Source organism: Acanthochromis polyacanthus, chromosome 13 (assembly GCF_021347895.1).
Source record: "Acanthochromis polyacanthus isolate Apoly-LR-REF ecotype Palm Island chromosome 13, KAUST_Apoly_ChrSc, whole genome shotgun sequence".
Lineage (NCBI taxonomy): Eukaryota > Metazoa > Chordata > Actinopteri > Pomacentridae > Acanthochromis > Acanthochromis polyacanthus.
The window spans coordinates 28,431,839-28,454,391 of NC_067125.1; the positions used below are offsets into that span (position 1 = coordinate 28,431,839).

A 22,553-nucleotide genomic window follows, 5' to 3' on the forward strand; every position below is an offset into this window, starting at 1 on the left:
CCTAGTGAATGTAGCTTATTTATTCATATGTATATTCCTGTAGATTATTTAAACCCCCATACTTCCACTGTGACAGAACAGAGGATATGATCTAAATCTACTCATTTAGTTTTCTTCAAATGCCATCTATTCATTCATTCATTTCTGTCCATATCTACACACGTGGACAAAATTGTTGGTACCCCTCAGTTAAAGAAGGAAAAACCCACAATTCTCACTGAAATCACTTGAAACTCACAAAAGTAACAATAAATAAAAATGTATTGAAAATTAAATAATCAAAATCAGCCATCACTTTTGAATTGTTGATTAACATAATTATTTAAAAAAACAAACTAATGAAATAGGGCTGGACAAAAATGATGGTACCCATAACTTAATATTTTGTTGCACAACCTTTTGAGGCAATCACTGCAATTAAACGATTTCTGTATTTGTCAATGAGCGTTCTGCAGCTGTCAACAGGTATTTTGGCCCACTCCTCATGAGCAAACAGCTCCAGTTGTCTCAGGTTTGATGGGTGTCTTCTCCAAATGGCGTGTTTCAGCTCCTTCCACATATGTTCAATGGGATTCAGATCTGGGCTCATAGAAGGCCACTTTAGAATAGTCCAACGCTTTTCTCTCAGCCATTCTTGGGTGTTTTTGGCTGTGTGTTTTGGATCGTTGTCCTGTTGGAAGACCCATGACCTGCGACTGAGACCAAGCTTTCTGACACTAGGCAGCACATTTCTCTCCAGAATGCCTTGATAGTCTTCAGATTTCATCGTACCTTGCACACTTTCAAGACACCCTGTGCCAGATGCAGCAAAGCAGCCCCAAAACATTACTGAGCCTCCTCCATGTTTCACCGTAGGGACAGTGTTCTTTTCTTCGTATGCTTGGTTTTTGAGTCTATGAACATAGAGTTGATGTGCCTTACCAAAAAGCTCCAGTTTGGTCTCATCTGTCCAAAGGACATTCTCCCAGAAGCTTTGTGGCTTGTCAACATGCATTTTTGCAAATTCCAGTCTCGTTTTTTTCAGCAGTGGTGTCCTCCTTGGTCGTCTCCCATGAAGTCCACTTTGGCTCAAACAACGACGAATGGTGCGATCTGACACTGATGTACCTTGGCCTTGGAGTTCACCTTTAATTTCTTTGGAGGTTGCTCTGGGCTCTTTGGATACAATTCCAACGATCCGTCTCTTCAATTTGTCATCAATTTTCCTCTTGCGGCCACGTCCAGGGAGGTTGGCTACTGTCCCGTGGGTCTTGAACTTCTGAATAATATGAGCCACTGTTGTCACAGGAACTTCAAGCTGTTTAGAGATGGTCTTATAGCCTTTACCTTTAAGATGTTTGTCTATAATTTTTTTTCGGATGTCCTGGGACAATTCTCTCCTTCGCTTTCTGTTGTCCATGTTCAGTGTGGTACACACCTTTTCACCAAACAGCAGGGTGACTACTTGTCTCCCTTTAAATAGGCAGACTGACTGATTATGAGTTTGGAAACACCTGTGATGTCAATTAAATGACACACCTGAGTTAATCATGTCACTCTGGTCAAATAGTTTTCAATCTTTTATAGAGGTACCATCATTTTTGTCCAGGCCTGTTTCATTAGTTTGTTTTTTTTAAATAATTATGTTAATCAACAATTCAAAAGTAATGGCTGTTTTTGATTATTTAATTTTCAATAAATTTTTATTTATTGTTACTTTTGTGAGTTTCAAGTGATTTCAGTGAGAATTGTGGGTTTTTCCTTCTTTAACTGAGGGGTACCAACAATTTTGTCCACGTGTGTATAAGCTATAAAGATCAAATTATGAGATAATGGTGATATCCTAAAACCAATCTGCATGTTTACGAATATTTGCTTCATTACCTTCTGTTTTTTGTGTTCCTTGGCAGTGCTCTGGTTGGACCTATCGGCAAATACTCATCCACAGGAGGAAAATAAAGGCAATAATGAGGTAAATAGTGGGCACGATACAACAGATTGTTTACAGCTCCTGGATTATGCTGCACAAGCTGTTTGGGGAAATGTGGTGGACAATTTTGTGCTCTTCTTGGAGTGCCTCATTTAGTTTGGAAAGACGCCCTGCACAAAGCCTCAGCGGAGCTCCGACTGATAAAGGAATTGGGGGCTGCACGCAGTTTGGGTGAACTATTTCTTAAGGCAAGATAGGAACAAGGTCTTCTTATTTTACATTATGAAAGTTCACATCATAGAAGAAGCCCTAGTTAGTGATTTTTATGAGGTAAAATAATAAGTACAGAGCCAAAAAAATACAGTATTTGTGCTACTAAGAACCAAGCAGTGCAAGTGTTTGTCTAGCAGGGATTCAACCACAGATTTAATATTTAATTTGTGAGGCGATAGGGGTGAGATGAGGATCATGTTTCTACAAGAACGGGCACTAGTGTAGGTGTTTGTGGAGCTGAGAGCACATTGAAATGCAGACTCATAACATATGGTGTGAGTCAGACTCTGTGACTCTTCTAGTTTGTGCTGCTACATAAATGACAGTTGACAGACGTGAAGCAGCTGCGAGGCAATAAACACAGAAAATAAATGGCAGTAATATCTTCCAAGGTAGAAGTTTCTCAATCCTCCATGGGCCTCTATAATATACAGACATCTCTAAGACTTATTTGTCGAATTTTATTTGTTTTAAAGACATCTATACTTAATAATACCACAAAACTTCATTGATGTTCTGCACATGGCAGCTGAACAACATTCAAAGGCCAAAAAACAAAAACAAAAAACACATTAATCCTGCATGAATGACTTTCTTTAAATGGAATTTATTTTAAAAGAAAGTCCCCCATGTCAAAATCTGTCAGTTTTAAGCCTCATTTACATTTTTATGCCCCATTTTATGAGTAAAATACATCTATTTTAACATAAAAAATCTTGATGTCCAGCCAATCTAATTTCTAAATGAGGCGTACATTATATTGAAAGCCATCAAATGGGGACAACTGGAGGCCCACTGTCCATTAGAGAGCCATTAAAAGCAAGAGAAAGACATAATACCTAATACTTAAATATAAAAAAAGAATGTTTAGGCCTATGAAAGAGTGTTGCAATACACTGTAACAACATTGTGTGACACTTTTTTGTGCATAGGACAAACTGAGGCAGCACCGGTAAATCTTGCTGTAAGAAAGGGATGATCAAAACAGCTAAGCTATGAAGAACTTTTTGATGTTCATTGATATAAGCCAGTTCATGGAGGAAACATTAAAGATACAGCCTGGCTCCAAACCCACTGGATCACAGCCCAGATCTGAAAACTGTTAAGCAGTTCAAACAGAATGAATTTGAAATGAAATGGATGAACTGGATCTGATAATTCAGGCATCAAAGAAACTACATTTGTGCGGGTGAAGCTGCTGTGTGGGCAGCGAAGGTCACTTTCAAAGTTTACTCGAATTTTAAGGTCCATTTGAGCATCATAAACAAAGATTTTTATCACCGTCCTTACCCTCAGACCATGGTTCTGATCCTCAGATAATTATGCTGGATATTGTCACCTTGTCCCTCTTCCTCGGTTCATTGTCTTCACTGTTGTTTATCGGTTTATCCTTCACAGGGTTTGAATTTAGATCGGGCTGTCGTTTCTGCTGAGGCAGCACTTCCCAAACTCCCATCCTTACAGTGATGTAATAATAAGCAAAAGCTCCATTTAAAATCCCACTGAAGTAAAAGAACACACATACAATCAGCAAAAAATAATAAAAATATTAAATTGTACGTACTGGATCTGCATAAAAATGGCCCCTGTGGCTGTTAGATTAACGCTGATACATGTTCAGATCCTTTATTCTTCCAATTTTTCTTTGCTTATTCAGTCATTTTGTCCATAATGATTTCACATTATTGTTTTCTTTTTCTGTTTTAATTAGTGCCTTTCAAAAATACCAATATATTGAGGCCCCAGTGGAACTCAGTGAAAAACATTCAACTCTTCAAATGCAGTTTTAATAGATGAAACTATTTTCTGAATTCATGTTTGACTGAGGTTTTAATTAAATGTATCGCTCTGTCAGACATTTTTCAGTCATTTCAAAGGAAACAGATAGACTACTGAATATGTTTTTCCTTGAATAAGATAATGTTCAAAGTCTCGAATGCAATACAGTATAGGTTCATGAGAAATGTTGACTATCAGATCAATTGTGTGTTTAATTCATAGACTGTATATATAGTGGACGTAGCATCTGGCTCTAGAATTGAAGCCCACCCGGAAGTGTCAAAAACTTGCAATATCACGCCGTCCGCTAGGGTTGGCTCCAAAAAGTTTTTTCTCCATAGACCCCAATTCATTTTTGGAAAAAATAAAATTTGCTGGACTGATTTTCTACAGCTCAGGATTTTTTTCCTGTTAGTTTTCATGGTCAAAATGAGAGATCAGGAGGCCGATCTAAAAATAAATCAATACTGAATTTTAAATAAATCGTTGAAGTTGGCGGAGCCAGGGGGCGTGGCTATACTTGATAGACAGCAACAGAAGCCTCTGCGGTAAAATGTGGGCGGGATAAGAGAATCCTCAGCCAATCCTGCCCCTAGTTGCTCTCCGGTCCAGTCTGTTTGATGACGCTTTTTACGTCACTGGCTCCAAAAAATCCAAAACGGTAACCAGGAAATAGCAAAATCCGGGCTTCATTTTCTCGGCGTTGAAACCAACGGGTGACGTCACGGTTAGTTTACGCCTGGTTTAATTACAAGATAAGGCGAAAATAGTAAAAAAAAAAAAAAAAAAAAAAAAGGAAAGGAAAGGAAACAAGGAGAAATATTTGGAAAGGTTTTCAGGTTCTTAGGGCCCCAAGATGTGTTTGACTGTAATAAATCTAGATTATTTCTCTGTTATATAGCTTTAGAAAACATCACTGTTGCTTGATTAGGCACTTAGTAATGACAAGCAAATGAAGGTTGGCCAAATTTCAAATTTTGAGACATACGAATACAAAACAAATACCATTTACTTCAAACTAAAACATAGTATAAAACAAACACTTGGGGTAAGTATCTGTACTTAAATAGTAGCAGGTGAACTAATGTGGTACTTTCCACATGTGAAAAACCTAGATGCATTATGCACCAGCACAACATTTAGGATGGACTTCATAGACTTCAGTTGTGGAAAATTCTGCAGCAATTTTCAAGTATCTCAACACAAATAAGCCCTAGAGTAAGAATACTAATCACTACCTAATCAAGTCAAACCCTGGAGTGCGTCAAAATCTAGACCTGTGTTTTCTCCACAAGGAGGAAAGAGTTTGATCATTTCAGGGATGATGATGGCAATGTAAAATGTTTGACTGCTGTGAAAATGAGGTTCATAGTATAGAAGCGTGATTGGAGGAATGAACGTAATTTGAACAAATACTCAACGAAAACAGAAATCAGTATATTGAAGCAAGACTGGCTTTTGACGGCGTGTTAAGGGAGTTACAGCAATTCAGATTATAAAGAACAATCACTGACTTTCCAGGTTTTCTGATATTTTGGAATATTTTTTTCGTACTTTTAAAGATAGAATTACCTTAAAGCTACATTAATCAAATTTGGCAACTGAAATATCAATTTAATACCAACAAATATACAAAAAAAAAACACCATATGTTTTGTGATGCTGGTGCCCCGTGTACACACATGTGACAGTGCCCTTTAGTACACTTCCTGTCCTCAGGGACTTGTGCTGCATTTTGGGACCTTTACCGCAGGATTGTACCACAGACGTCTCCTAGTACCGCAAAAATACCAGAGGAAAACTTTACAGGAACATAAAAGATATTGCAGGAAGTTGACTCATGAAAATGTTTCAGTCCTCACTTGCCCTTGACAAATATCATGCTCTATAGCTGCTTGATTTCCAACTTTTTCTCTGCAGACAGTCACTAATTTTGTGGTCTGACATTTACTGCTGGTCAGGTGGAGAACAACGTGCTTATTTGAAACTGTTTGCAGACTTGTGACGAATCTTGGTGAGTTTATCTCAATCTTTTCACCACCGCACATGTGATTCAGTGTGAAACGAATTGCAAATTAAAACCGTTTCTAACAACAACAACAAAAAGAACAAAATGCATTGACGATTAAAGAATCAAGGCTGCATTCTAAAAGAGCTGCTGTTGTCTTGAAAATGAAAACCCACCGTTGGCCAGAGAGGCTGTTTCATGACTGAAAACATGCCGGGATTCACTTCATCAAAAGGCCTCGTGGGAGAGCTCAGCTGGGATGGCATGTTGAGGAACAGGTGGAGCATTTCATAGGACTAGCATCTTTAAAAATACATGATAGGAAAATAGATTTAGAGCAATTTAAAACAGCATCAAATCAGCAGCATATTTGGAATCCATTGCTTGCGAGCGTTTGGTGACGGATGAAAGAATCAGCGTGTTTCTCCTGGGAAGCTTGTGTACTGCAGAGTGTTGATAGCAGAGTTGATTACACCGAACGCAACTTCAGTGTTGTGACAATTCGCAGATAGGCGCTCGGAGAATGCTGCTCTTGCATCTTCTCCGTGTATAGCACTCATTAAAGCAGCTTTTCCATATGGCTGTGGAATATTTGCACTCTGTTGGCTGTCGGTTGTGTTCACTCTCTATAGGTGGTTGTGTTCAGGGCAAAAAAAGGCTGAAAAAAATTCAAACAGTACAACAGAACTTCACTCAGCAGAAAAAGCCAACATTTCTGCCAGCTTTAAAAAACGCTCACAGTGCTGTTTCTTTGTGCCTACAGATATAATTTCAGATCTCTGGTAATTTGTGAAGCAGCACTTTTGGTCTTTAGGAGCTATAAAGTTACCGTTGATGGGTTTGGAAACACTGCCAGAGTTTGAGCTTCAATTGAAGGCATTTGAAAGGCGATGCCAACCTGAATCCTACTGTTTTTCATTGATGCGGCACAAGGAAGACATCTGTCGGAGGAAACCAAAGCTTTCTCACTCCTCCTCCTCTCCTCCCATCATTCAGTGCCAGTCTTCTTCTTACAGGGAAATAATTAGGAGAGGATGAAATGAAGCAGGGAAGAGGAGGAGTGAGGCAACATGGAGGTCATCTGAGATTTGGATGTTTATCTCATAATGAGAAATTGACATATTGATGACGTCGTCGCGACATGTAGCCGACAGGTTGACTTTATTACTGCTGTCAGAGAAAATAAGTCACATTTCTTCTGAAGGCAAACAGAAAACAGTGACTGAGGCATTGAATTGAACGAGCCAAGTGGTACAACTTTATAGAGGGCAGCGCTGAAGTTGTCTCCTGTCCTGTGGGATTTACTGCTTGTAGTAAATAAGTAGGGGAAAAAGGCATAAAATGGATATCAGAGAGGAGCCATCATCCTGCATGCAGATGAACCTCATCAGTCTGATGATCACATTTTGGCCAAGTACACTCATTTTAATCCTGCCAGGAGGTTGAAAGCACACGTTATCTAAAAAAAAAAAAAAAAATCACAAAAAATGACACCATTTATCAACTAGAAACTGTAAAACTGTTAGATTTTTAACTTTCCAATTCAACGGTCCTTGAGCTACTCATCTGTGATTTGCAGTTCCATCAGGAAAATGAACTAAATGTGAACTTAAACTCCTAATATTTCACCAAAAACATTTTATCCTATATGTATCATTGAAAACTTGGTCAAAAATTATGGAGGTATTTCAGGTGCAAAATGTTTGAGCACCTGTAACATTGAATTTGTAGTTGTGTACATTGAATTTGTATGTGTATCAGCAAATCTGAATTCCCACACTCTATGAGTTGTGTACTTGCAAAATAATTTCTTGTGTGTGTTGATTTTTTTCTTCCCACAAATACAACACAAAAATACACATTCACAAAATCATATTTACAGGTGCACAAATCATAATTACAGGTTCACAAATCCTTCTCTACAAGTCACATATTTCAACACTGACACGCTCACGTTTTGCACCTATTGTTGCAGGACACTAAGTGCAAAACATACTTGTGCACCTGTATTGTGTGAAGTGAAGTTGAAGTGAGAATTTGAATATGTGCAAATCTGAATGTGAACTTGTGCAATAAGTATGTGAAATAATTTACCACGAAAACAGCTGTGTCCTCTAACACACAAACACAAATTGCTACTTAGAACCACTCGAATCCTCCCCACGAGTCACACATTCTCTGTTTTCTACAGGTGCAAATCAGAAATCTACAGGTGCAAATCAGAAATCGTACTTCCGGTCCCGCTGAGATATTTGGTGCAAAACTACAAAACGATCCGATCTGTCTATAAATTCTGTGCTCTGAGATTGACAGACTTTTCGGCCAGTCGGAAAGACGCTTTGCCCGCCCAGCCAATCAGAGGTTTTTATTCCGTCCGAGGTCGCTTTACCGACTTCCGGGATTCAGATTTGCACATATTCAAATTCTCACTTCAACTTCACTTCGTACAATACAGGTGCACAAGTATGTTTTGCACTTAGTGTCCTGCAACAATAGGAGCAAAATGTGAGCGTGTCAGTGTTGAAATATGTGACTTGTAGAGAAGGATTTGTGCACCTGTAAATGTGATTTGTGCACCTGTAATTACGATTTTATGAATGTGTATTTTTGTGTTGTATTTGTGGGAAGAAAAAAAATCGACACATACAAGAAATTATTTTACAAGTACACAACTCATAGAGTGTGGGAATTCAGATTTGCTGATACACATACAAATTCAATGTACACAACTACAAATTCAATGTTACAGGTGCTCAAACATTTTGCACCTGAAATACCTCCATAAAAAATAAACCGTTTGCTTCAGCCAGATTCTGTAAAAAAAAAACAAAAGTTGTTGACAACTGAGACGCCATGAGCGGCTCAGCAGGGACCAACCATATGACAAATTGTTTTCGCCCAGCAGACAGGAGAGAAGTACGGAAACAAATAAGACATACTGAGAGGAAAACAAGACATACTTTAGCAATAAATAAATGCAACACGACTCAAAAATGGTATACAGAGGAGCAACTGGTCAGCAAGTTGTTGGAAGATACATTCAGCATGGTGAAACTCTAGCATAGTGTGACAAATACCTAATTTCTGGAGGGTGTAAAAATGTAAATAGTAAAATGAAGATTGCATGTGGAGATTTTAGAAGCTTCAGTAGAGACCAATTAGACTTCTCTTGAAGATTCTTGAAGATGCTTCAACTGTCATCTAAGAGGCTTCTTTAGTTCATTGTCTTTGAGAATCTAAGAAGTCCCGTTGATTTCTACTTGAAGCTCCTACAATTATCATGACCTGGATGACTGAGAATCTACACAGACATTGGATGTAGAGCCACCTTTTTTATTTTTGTAAAAATTAATAACCTTGTTTTTTATTTAACATATAACTGTGTCATACTGGACAAAACAGACATTTGATTTCTCTCTGCTTCTGGCTATGGTTGTACTGTTTCCATAGAGGTGCAGGACGTTATATTGCAGTGAAAAATGAGCCCACAGCGAGTAAAAATATGACAGGAGCAAATAAAAATGCCCAGAAACTGCTCGGAGATTGGAGGGTTAAAACTACACGTGATTTCAATTACTGTGGCTGATTAGACCTGTTCTCAGTACTGTGTATCATCTCCCAGACTCTGCCTTCTGTTTGTTTCACATGTGAGCATGTTGGTGAAACACAATCTTCTCTGCTGAAGATGTTTTGGCAGGAAAAGCACAGATGTCTAATTCGTATTGCTTCCCGGGACACTCGAATGCAAATGAGCCATCGCTAATGTTATTAGCATCACCTGTGCTTTAGCTTTTCCTAATAGAAGCCAAAATATCTGCTGGAGTTCGGTGACCTCATATAATGAGCAGCAAAAGCCCACCTACTCTGAACCTGAGCAAAGTTGGAATCAGCCAGAATTGGAAACACCTGTGTGTTTGTGCACATATATGGTCTTTTAAAGGTAAACAGCGGCACAATTAATACTGAGCAGACACTCTCGCTTGCTCAAATATGCCCTGCCAGTATGGGCTTTACCTTTTTCTGAGTACAAACAAACTGCTAATTTAGAAAGCCTGCTAACCACTGCCTCCCTGCATCCCTGGGGGTGAACCAGTGAACCTTGAGCTGTAATCCATCTATCCCTGTCTGTGAGCTTTGAGTAACAGCCTCTGATCCTCTTTGCTGATGCGGTCTGTCTGGTGTGTATTTCATCATGAATTCCCTTCACTTCTCTGTCCATATCAACGAGGCAATTGCCAGGTCTCCAAACATTCACATCTAATTGGCAGTTTCTTTTAAGTGGAGGAGGGACATGTGAAGTATAGCAGGTGACAGAGAAGAGAATATATGATTGATTATGTTTTAAGTGAACAGGGTGGAGCCACTTCAAAAACACTTGCTTTATTTGTCCATATTCAGATTTTCTATGTATTTTGTTGGCATTTTTGCCCTTTTATTAAACAAACTAAGAAAAACAAGAAATGTGGAAAAAGAAAACATGTAAGTTTCAAACCAAGGAATCACGGCTGATCAATCACTGGGTCACCCTATTGATTATATTCAAATTAATGGGAGAAGCCAATCCAGTCTCCCAAAAAATATCTTATTTAACCTTTGTTACATTCCCCCCCTCCTCTGTCTCAGACAAATTAAATGAACTAAGGTTGTTCAGGGTGAAAACAAAAAAAAAAAACTGCACAAACTAACAGAAAACAGGGTTCTGTGGTCTAAAAGGGGATAGGGCATGGTTAAATACCTCTATCCCCCACTAAATCTACCAAAGGTGATAGAAAAAAACAAAAACCCCTTAAAAGAAAAAACATTCCCCAAAACTGAAGGAAGGAAGTGCTGGGTTCTGGGCATTTAATGACACAAAGGTACTGAGTTTTTTTTTTTTTTTTTAGACAGAAGGCAGACTGATGGTGTCAAACCTTCCAGGTCGCCTACCCACAGCCATCCAAGCAGTTGGGAGATCGCTCCTTATACCAGCTGATTGGCAACAGCACACAGCCGAGCTCAATCACACAAGTGCAGCAGATTGAGTCTGATCTGAGAGCTGTGGCCGTGAGCTTTCCAAGTCCATAACACCTTCTACACCCCAAAACATTCCGGCAGGTTGAAAAAGCATGGTGTCCCTAAAAAAACAAAAAAAAAACCCACCAAAAATGACACCATTTATCAGCTAGAAAATGTAAAAGCAGGAAAATAAGCAAATTTTCAACAGTCTTTAAACTACTAATTTGTGAATTTGCTGTTCCATGTGGAAAATTTACCAAATCTACACTTAATCTTCTCACATTTAACCAAAAAATATAATACTATCTAACCATCCACACCCCAAAGCACTCCACTAAGGTGAAAAGACATGCTATATCTAAAAAAATCACCAAAATGACACCATTTATCCGCGGGAAATTGTGAAAACTGAAAAAAAAGTTAGACTTTTAACTTTCTGACACTCCTTGATTTGCTGTTCCAGCGGGAAATTTAACTCCATGTTACGGCCACCAGTATTGGTGTGCCGTCTGGTTTCTGAGGTGGTGTCTTTTTAGGCCTCTGTGTGGGGGGGACTGCATGTGTGGATTCAGCTGTGGCTGTTTTATGAGTTTCTCCAACACCCCAGCTGCCAGCCATTTCACCTGACAACTCTTGAGATGACGACCTGCACTGCAGTCCTGTTCTCCCCGCCTCCCGACTGTCCTGATTGGGCCGCCCTCCAGCTCTCCTCCACCACTATCCAACTAGATGCACCTGCAAGCTATATACCTGCCACCAAGTTATTAGTTGGGGTGGCTGGTATTTGTGACCAGTCCACCCTGGTGCCTCTTTGTGTGTCAGGTTGTTGTTTGTGTGATGTGTGATGTGTGTCTGTAGGTACATGTGGTTGGGTTGGTGGGTACTGCAGATCCTTTGGTCTGTAGACACGATGAGTGAGTGCTACAGAGAGGTTGGGCTTAGTGAAGAAGCCATTTGTTTTGAGTGTTCGTGATCTGTGTGGTCAAATGTCTGTGTGTGAGGCACCAGATTTGAGTTTGCTTTTGCACACCTTGAATTAGTTTTTGTTACTGGTGGTGGGTGTTGCTGATGTAGTTATGTTTGGCTAGGGAGTTTAGTTGCTTTGTTTTGGGTTTAGATAATTTGGGATCTCTGTTAGCCTTCGTTTTGTTATATTCTGTTTTTTGATTTAGCAACACTCACCAGTCTTGTGTTTATTGTCACTTTTATGTTGCCTTTGCCACTAAGCAATAAATCCCTTCACCTAAACCAATTACATCTGGTTGCATCCAGCCAACCCCTAGAGGTTGGATCGTAACACACATCTATGCCCAAACTACCAATATTTCACCAAATATGCAATCCTATACAGACAAACTGCTTTTGTAACTATGCTTTGAGACAAACCTGTTCCATATTTGTTTGTGATCCATCCTGAATATGTTTGAAATCAACAAATATGTGCAGGACTCCTCAATCCTTTAACCCCTGAAAATGAAGAAGCATGTGATGGAAGCGTCCTATTTTAACTCAAATCTGGATATTTTCTTCAGCCTAACTAAGTAGTTTTTGGGCCTAAATCTAACCAAACAATGAGAGAAAAACAGCTTAACTTAATAAATTTAAGCTCCGGTCTCCTGGGAGGCAGAGGTCAGCCTGGTTGCTGACCCCTCCTGCCTCTTTATTCGGACTTCGTGGATCTTTCAAATTAGAAGCTTATGTTTATGTTCTCTTGTTTGCCGTTTTTTTTTTTTTGTCTCTGCGGTCCTTTTTTTCTCTCGCTCCAATTTACCCTCGCCCCAACCATTCGAGGCAGGTCTCTCTCTTCCGCCTGGTTGTGTTGGACGTCTCTTCCTGTTGAAAAGAATTTATTTCATTGGATTCATAGGCTTTCCATCCATAAATTTGTAGAGAAGACTAATTTTCATTTTTAAATTAGTCTGTTAAACGTCCTCGGTAAGATAAGACTTTATCAATCCCGCAGAAAATTCTTAAAGTGCAAAAAAATGGGGGGAAAGTGAGAATATACAAACACACAGCACTGGTGTGTAACTTTTACACATCGTATATTAACCTTATATTCTAATTTATTCTGGTAAATTGTATTTCATATAATTGTGTGTGGGCTGCACAGTGAGGTAGTGGTTAGCACTTTCGCCTTGCAGCAAGAAGATCCCTGGTTCCAGTCCCGGCCTGGGCCTGGGATCTTTCTGCATGGAGTTTGCATGTTCTCCCTGTGCATGCGTGGGTTTTCTCCGGGCACTCCGGCTTCCTCCCACAGTCCAGAAATATGCTGAGGTTAATTGATGATTCTAAATTGCCTGTCGGTGTGAATGTGAGTGTGCTTGTCTGTCTATACATGTAGCCCTGCGACAGACTGGCGACCTGTCCAGGGTGTCCCCTGCCTTTGCCCGAGTCAGCTGGGACAGGCTCCAGCACCCCCCGCGACCCTAGTGAGGATAAAGCGGTGTATAGAGGATGGATGGATGGATAATTGTGTGTAGTTTTAGTCAATATATTTAAATTACTCATAAATTCACATAATGAATAAATCTGCACGTTCTTAACCTTCTCTACTGGAAAGCACTTTAGCTCTTGTTTTAGATGTGTGATAGAAATAACAGTGACCTGACTTTCCTACTACATCACAGGTCCAGAAATATGTTTGTTTCGGATTGAAATCACATTTCTTACAAAACGTAAATGCTGTTTCGTTGTATAGGAATGTAATATTGTGCAAGCAGAGCTGTTATTGTGTCGCACACTTCAACATTGGAATTCCCTCATATGGCTGCTGTTTGTGCCTCCGCCTGCATATTCACAACAAAATAACAGTTAATGAGTTGTGTTGAGGGCAGCAGACCACTATCTTGCCACGCAGATTCTCTATGGATGCAGACAGAGCTCACTATCTTGCTATCCTGCAGCTATATCCATTATGCAGTATCTTTATGGAGATTGGTGTTATAGTGGCACAAAACCTTTTTCAAGCCGAGGTGCTCTTAAGGGCAGCAATTATCTCGCTGGGGAACTATAAGGGTGGGCAAAAAATAATAATTAGAAAGAATTAATTGATGTGGATGGAATCTATGTGACTGCCAACGTTGAACTCTGCAAAGGTGATTCAGTGTTTTGGTCCTTAAATAATTAAAGTGGCCCTGAGAGTGCAACACGCTGCAGACAAAAAGCAAACCAAAGAAACCTCTTTGCTAAAATGACAGTACAGATTTACGCTCTTCCTGAATTGCGGTGTGTTGAACTCTCAGGGGCTTTTCTAACAGATGCTGCACGTTTTGAGCTCCTGTAATTTCAATAGCATTCAAGTTTGATTACCTTTGTTGATTTCTCCTCGTGTTTTCATCTCTCGTGGCATTTTCCTTAAAGGTTAAAGAAAATGAATTAAGGACTAAACTTTAGCTCGCCTTCCAATGTGAAATTACAATAATGCTCTGAGGATCAGCTCATCTTTCTGCTCCGTCTTTTCAATATTTTGCCTTTGAAACTAACTTGTATTTGTTTCTTGACTCCATTAGGGTTTAAGATGATCATTCTTTTATAAATCTGCTCTTTAAAACCTTTTAATTCTGACATATTGCAGGCTTTTTTAGTGAAGGTTTCTGCCCAAATCAGCCCATATAACATTAAAAAGTCATACTACTCCCAGTGAACATCAGCACCAGTCAGGCTGAATTCACATCAGTTACAACACTTGTAATATCACTTCGTTCAGCTGCTGATAGGAGCCGCTCTACGTCCCAGTTACCACACATTTTGCATGTTTTAAGACAATCATCCGCCTACGTGTAACAAGAGCTCAGATTGAACGGTGCACCCTGTCACTCCAAGATATGCCGGCTGATATGAAGGAAAGGAGCACTCTAACTTGACCCCAATGTGTCTGCCTGCGCTGATGAGGCATCTGGTTGACACTCTGTAACAATCACCACTGATATCAATCAGCGCCGGCAGATCAGAGAGACGGAGCAGAATGCAGAGGAAGCCACGCTAACATATTAAACAGAGCGACTACTGCGAGAGATATTTCTCAAGTGAGATGGAGAGGAGGGGGCGTTGCCATTATCTGCTGGAATGCTGCACGTTGCGAGGAAATGGGCATGCTAATGAGGGCCAAATACGCCGTGAACAGCTGCATTGTAAATGAGCTGACTTTGTAGACTCTGGGCTGGGGATATGCTGTTTGTTAATCAAAGGAGGGGAAAAAGCGGAGACGAGCCGATGGCTAAAAATAGAAAACTGAAAAGCTGAGTGCTGCTCTGATGGCACACATGCAGCCCGTGGTAATTGCTAAGAGAAAAAGGTTACTATTATTGTTATTCACGCTACGAAGGCAGGTTGAGGGACTACGAGATACCCCTTGACATTAAGCTGATGGCCTGATGGATGCAGAGCTGCTCAATTTCCCAGGCTGTGATTGTATCTTGGGAAGCTTTTTGAAGTTCAGAAACTGGATCAAAAGGGGAAAACTCCAACGAGAGGTCGCAAGATTTGCCTCATCAATAACAAGGAAAAGCTAAATTCACGGCTCTGTCTGTCCTTATCTTCTTTATTGATCTGGGAAAGAAAAGGACTTCCACATGTAGGGAACATTTGCAAAGTCAGGAAGTCATGGGAAAAGCGTTTTAGGAATGTGAGAGCAGCCCGGTTCATTTTGCTTCAGGGCAAAGTCTCTAGCTGAAAATAAACCGCTGTGAATCCAGTATTTCAGTAAACATTTATTTACAAAACCAAAATAATGACAACAGAATAAAGAGTGAATAAAAAAATGTGATAATATGATAAGATACATTACCATACACAATGTATATCTTATGAATGTGTTAAATAAACTATGCGTAGATTTATTTTTTGGGAGGGAATTTGAATAGGCTGAGTGGAGAAAGCAGGCAGCCAGTGTTGGATTGCTGTACATTATAGGGATTATTGCATTTCAGTTTGTGTTTAAGGCAAGAATGAAACATGAAGAGGGAGAAGCGAAACACTTCACGTAACAATGAGGCAATATTATTTTTTTCTGTTCATCACAGGGCGCACTATCACATAAACATCAATGACCGAAGGAAGAAAAAGAAGACAAAAAAAAAAGGCAGAGAATACTCTTTTTCATGAAAGAAATAGTTATGTAACAATTTTACAAATAGGATTGGTCCATACATTTTTCATTTAAGAACAGGTTGTTGAGAGAAGTACCACTTTTCAAAGCTGTGTGTGTGTGTGTGTGTGTGTGTGTGTGTGTGTGTGTGTGTGTGCTGCATTATGAAAGAGTCCCTGCAGTTGTCAGATGAGTAGTTGTCTCATGATGTGCAGAGCACCATAATGACTTGGTGTCTTTGGTGCCTGATGTGCTGTACTGGTGTGAGTCCACAGAGTCAGAGTCCTCTCCCTTTTGTCGTAAACCGCCCGAGGTCTCTCTCCGTCCCCCCCTCCTCGTCTCTCTGAAGCTCAGTATGGATACTGCTTCTGCTTTTTCCCCGCGAAACAGGACAGCCAGGTGCACAGCAGCATGGCGGCCGCCGCCCCTGCTCCTGTGCAGTAATACGCCCAACCGATCTGGCAGGAACCTGCAGATGAAACAGAGGATTTAGAGAAGATGTCAAACTCATTTTAGTTCACCAATTTGGTCTCAAGTGGGCCGGACTAGTAAAATCACAGCATAATAACGTACAGATAACCACAACTCCAAATGTTTCCCTTTGTTTGTTCATATTTAATGAGCTATCTTTTTGCAAAACATCATCGAATTTCTTAAGGAAAAATAAGTTCAGCCTCTTCAATATTATTCCTCAGTTAATCATTACTCCACCAAGGAACATGGCAGAGTTATGCGACGATCAGCGTTGGTTTGTCTGTCTCTCTGTCTGTCTGTTAGCAACATTACTCAAAAAACAAACAGATTTAGATGAAGTTTTCAGGGAAGGTCAGATGAACCAAGGACCAATTTATCAGATTTTCCCAGTTATAGTTTGGATCCACTGATTTGTTAAAGATTTCTGTATCATTGCCAGATAGCATCAAGGCGTCACTGTAACTATGACAAAAAGTGAATGCAACATCAGCTGCCTGCTGACAGTCACGTGATTGTGATCCTGCAACAAATCAACCACTGTGGACTTATCTGTCAGAAATGATACAAGGAACAATTGATTAAATTGTGGGGGTGTTTCCGAGTCCCATCATTTCCCTCCACCTGCTACACATTTAGGTATCCGTACATAATGTACACATGTATAACACACGCCTGTACTGAGCGTGAGGTCATTTTGTTTGTGGGTGCATCTATATTTAATGGCCACATTTTATGGTGCCGTGATTTCTGCCACAATTTTTTTTCAAGACTTCAGCTGTCGGAAACGATACGACTGAGCAGCCTTGGCGGGGTACTCTACTACATTTATTTCCACATCTGTGTAGTTATCCTGACACCACACCGTACAAACTAAAGTGGAAATCATTAAGAAAGAAAGTTAAGTTATCCCCGTCTTGTAAATGTATTAAATTTATACATAAAAATACATCAAATTTGTGGCAGTACAGTGGGTAATTTAAATTCAGTTATTTTTATTGAAAAATTGCAGTTAACCCTTTAAGCTTCAGTCAATTCCAGCCGTTTTCAGTACAAAAAAATCGCTAATATTCTATTTTTAAGTTAAAAAAAAATTACGAAAAATACGGGGAATATTGGACGGGCATCGCGAGGTGCATTTCCTTGAAAATGACCGATTCGGGGATTTTATACCGACTTCAGGACATGTTTTGGACAAAATAGTTTACTGACTTGTGTCATCTGGATGTAAAAGGTTGGATTATGGCCGTTTTTTGTGGAATCTTTTTTTTTGTGTGTAATAATGAACCCGGAAATGTGAGTCACGCTGTGTGCGTTGAAGCCGTGTATAGAGAACGGATGGATGAATATTTGTTTTTGTCGGACAAATGTGTTTTTCTCACCCGCTGTAGTAATCGCATCTGAAAGTGGTTTATACCGGCGGATTCATGAGAATCTAAGCTTTCCATCGGTGTATAGTGTTTGTATAATCGTGTTTGCAGCCGTCGGACATTCTTGAAATTCCTATGCAAATTAGTAGGTGTACCGCCAGCGGTACACTGAAGCTTAAGGGGTTAATGTCGTCTCTGTAATTTTTACACTTAATCCTCAGCCCAGATTGAACCCTCTGGTGGGTCGATATTGACCTGCGGGCCGCATGTTTGACACACCTGATCTAGAGAAAAAATCTTCTCACTCTTTAGTTTATCCCTCTGTATGTCAGGGTATCTCCAAATCCCATAAATTGATTTCAATCAAATGTGATCAAATAAGCCTCTGACCAAGGAATCCCTCATTTTTGTTCTAGCAAGAATAAATGTTCGAGCAAAGACATGGGAATACTGCTTATAAATCTCACATCACTTCTAGAAATTCAGTGTTTACTCCACTGAGATTAAATGCACAGTGGGGGATATAAAATTGAATCCAACAGCTCACCCATGTCTTGAATCATAATTTCAGTGTTATCATTTAAAACACAAATGTTCATTTGAAATGCATTGTCTATCTGTGTGCAACATATCATGAGAATACGGCGCTATACTTGCACCTTAGATCCAACATTTACCCATCAGTGTTAAACAGTGTGTGAACTGTTGAACATTTTTTGCTCGAGCTACTACATTTCTCTCCTCCTTGTGAAAAAGTGTTAGCATTGTTAAACCAAAGGCACAGAACATAGTTTAAATTCATTTGCAAACATTCTTGTACTTGGTAAATACACAGCACAGATGGTTAAGAAACCCAGTGGCACAAAAGGATGAAACTGAAAGGGAAACATAAAGAACCTCTTTAAGACACATCATCAATAATCTGCATTATTAAACAGGAAACGACGAGCATCTGATTTTGGAGAAAATGTTGTGATGACCATTGAAACTTCTCATTACAATCAATTTCTATGATAAAATATGACTGAACGCAGTTATCTAATCACCAGGTGGGTGGGAGGAGGAGGAGGCTTCGCACAAATCATATGAGCCGACTCGTCACTGTGGAAACCAGATTTAACGGCCAAAATTGAAAACACTTATTTCTGTGAGTCACACTTAATGAAAATTGACATCACCTCTTCTCAGAAATGTGGATGTAGTTGATCTATTAGCTAATTAAAATTAATGATGGGAATATTCCATTTGAAAAACACATTCTGTCAAAGCAGTGACTTGGATTTTTTAATGCTTTCAGTGCGTTGACGAGTGCGACCGTTTAAAGATTGAACATACATTCAGCGACGTGAAAACTTATCACTGCTCCTTTCATGATTAATGGATGCGAGATGAATCAACGAAGGAACGCATCGCTTGTGTGAAATCCACTGTTTGTGCTGGAGAGCATCTTGTCGTGTTGCGGACGAGGAAGTGAGGCGAAATAACTGGTCTTCAACAAGCAAATTAAATTTGCCGGCAGCGCTGGAAAAAAAAGCACGCTGATGCAAACGCACTTGTTAACAATAATTTATATGTAACAAGAGTCTGTTCTTTCAAAGAGGGAAACCAGGGGGAAAAAATGAAAACTGGATATCCGACATAATTGCTTCCGATGACACGCTCTGAAATGTTTAGGATGAGATGTTTAGGAATTTAAATCAGTCGTAATAATGTCAGTTTGAATTTTGTGGATATGGTTCAGATTTAGATGCTGCAGGAGCAGTTGCATGTATCTACTGACATAGTGGGAGCTGCAATTAATGACTGACTTGGCAGAAGATGCACGAAACTTTGTGATTCCTGCATATTTGCGCAGCTCTTAACACATTTGCCTGTTTGATATTCATTGATTTGTTGCCAATGGTGTGAAAGATCTTATCTAGAGAGATACACCAATGAGCCACAACATTAAAACCACTGACAGGTGAAGTGAATAACATTGATTATCTTGTTACAATGCAATGTTCTGCTTGGAAAACTTTGGTCCTTGCACTGATACTTGCTGACTGACACACCTGCGGAAGTCCTTTGTCCGTGTCCTGACATGTCAGTGCTGTTTTGGTGGCACCACTGAAAACTATGCCATATCAGTCCGGTTGTTTTATTCTAGCTTATCAGTGTATCTTAGCAGCTACTAAGCAGATTGTGCTGAAATGGAATCCAAATATTTGCTGTCTACTGCCGACGTGATGCCTCTGCTGACTCAGAAATTATGACAAAAGCCAACATTTGAATTTCCTGGAAGCTGGCTGCAGATATTCATGGTCCTCAGCGTCTTTTTGGATCCTACCGTTCTTAGAGAACCACCACCATCATGGCAAAAATGTTCACTTGTGCATGACAAACGTCAAAATTGGTGGGGAAGATTGCACAGATAGCCGCTGACTAAATTCATGTTTCCACAAGGATGAGCCTTCTCATTTCTGACACTGCGTGAGTTTCCTGCATGTGTCATCGTCGGGTCAGAATGTCAGCTCTGAACAACATAATCAGTCAGACTAGAGGGAAATCTGAGGAAGAGTTTTCTATATTTTAAACCCAGCGACATCACATAACTTGTCAATACACACCTCTGATGTCTGGTAATAATGTTAATTTACGTCCTCAAAATATTTCAGCAAAGAATCAAACGTGATTTGATTAACATCAAATGGAGGAGCAGCTGCAGTATGAAGATCTCTTCCACCTCCCTAGTGTCTGATAAAGTAGCACATTACTGTCTGTGAGATAGTCCTAAAATGCCAGCTGCATACAAAGCGCAAAATCGAGCCCCTGCTTATTCTTGGCACATATTTATAGCTATAAAACACTTTAGAAATGGCCAGCTTCTGGAGGTTCTGTTGACTTTTTATCGTGCATTTTAAACACCACAAAAATCATATCTCTTCAGCATTTGACAGAACCAGAGTCCTGCATCTGCTCTCTGAAAAAGGCACAATGTCAAGTGTCAGACATGAAAGTCTGTTCTCAGCTTCACATGTTTTCATCGATTCTTCAGCGAATGCAAAACTAATTTATGCACCATCTGTGTGTCATTTGAGGCCTGTGTGTGTGTGTGTGTGTGCAGGCTGTCAGGTCGTGTGTGTTTGTGGACTTACCTAGTTTAAACTGGTCTGAGCTGTTGTTGCAAGTCTGTTGCACCTCCTCGCTGTCCCACCCCAGCGGATAGAGAGCGCAGCCCGATCCAATGAGCAGACCTGAGAACGAGATGAAGAGACGGAGAGTCAGTCGGCGACGAGGGAATTGCAGTAACATAACTGATCACTGGGGGTTCCAAAAATATCACAAAACATGGCTGGAGGCTGACAAGACACGGCTTGCGAGGGGAGACCCGCGGCAAGGACGAACCCTCATCATCAAGGTGCTGCTTGGAAGGTCTGCATTGTTTTGTGGGAGACCTCGCCTGTGTTGGTTTTCATAATTTAAGAATCTTTTCATTAACGTGAATCAAAATGCAAAACGGTGCGTTGTGTCTTTACTTTGTTCCATCTAGATATCCAGTGAGAATGAATGAATTTATACCCAGCTTTTGTGTGGATTCTCCCACATTCTTTGGTTTGTCTTTTAATTAAAACGATCAAAAAGACAATGAGCAGCTGCTTTCCAACAGAGTGATACATGTGTGACCTCACCTACATGATTTTATTCCTTTTTACCTTATCGGTTTCCAGCAGACGCAGCTCTGACCTGTTCCAATGGTTTTAGCTCAGAACAAGCCACGCAATATTTTGCACAATGACACGGATAGTGATTTTACCCACTTCATCACAATTTCAGTGCAACAAAACAAAGCACTCCTCTGCCAGCAGCTCATAAAACCGCTACAAATAAGCGACGAACATATGCAAATAGCTTGGCAATTTCTCACACAGGCAACAGTGAAAAAAACAAGCATTTTTCGGTATGCAATAATTACTGTAAAACTCTGGAAAATCCTTGAGGGACTGCTTTGTCAGTGATTAAAGAGACTTATGACTGTGCTTAAAGCTGCGCACTGAGACAAGAGTAAAATCTAGTCAAGGCCATTACATTAAGGATTAATATCCTCAATATCTGCCTGTAGCCAGGTCCTGACAAGTTATTCCCTGGATGTCAAGGCCTGTCTCTTAAAATTACCCTGTGGGGCCCCCTAGTAGGTGGCTCCGCCATCACATTAGCTTAATCCCCTCCGATGTGTCTGCCCTGCTATCAGTTTTGGGATGTGAAGATGGCAGCGGAGGAAGAGAAGGCAAGAAAGCGCTGCCTTCCAACCTGATTACTGGTGCCATCCAGGACTGCCTTATTACATCTAGACCAGATAACAAGCTGGAATTAATCCACATGCTAATGCAGATGGGCTAGACAAACTGGCTAACATCTGAGGTGGTGCAGGCAAAGTGAAAAAGACATCTGTGTTTTCCCCAGTCGCCTTTCAAAAAGACAACGAATGTCACTGGTGCAGTTCTGTGAGAAAAAATGGAGCCGCTCACTGTGGCACTGGTGGGAGAAAATCAATTCAGTGAAACTCTGGCATGTTGATGAGAATGAAGGGATATAAAAAGGCTCTGACCAAGTCTGTGTCATTACAGCTCAGGATCAGAGGGGGATCCGGGGATTTTCATACGCAACAACTCAGCCGTT

General features: G+C 40.1%; 1 protein-coding gene across 2 annotated transcripts in view; it reads right to left on the reverse strand.

Annotated features, from left to right (window-relative positions):
• Positions 1–15,663: 15,663 nt before the first annotated feature.
• LOC110947827 (LHFPL tetraspan subfamily member 6 protein) overlaps positions 15,664–22,553 on the reverse strand; it is a 44,149-nt gene continuing 37,259 nt past the window's right edge. For both annotated transcript variants that reach the window (XM_051957697.1, XM_022189107.2), the window contains exons 3-4: positions 21,032–21,130; positions 15,664–16,522 (exon numbers count right to left, since the gene is read on the reverse strand). In XM_051957697.1, coding sequence (XP_051813657.1) covers positions 16,404–16,522; positions 21,032–21,130 — 218 coding nt within the window. In that variant the 3' untranslated portion in view covers positions 15,664–16,403. The remainder of the gene's footprint in view (positions 16,523–21,031; positions 21,131–22,553) is intronic.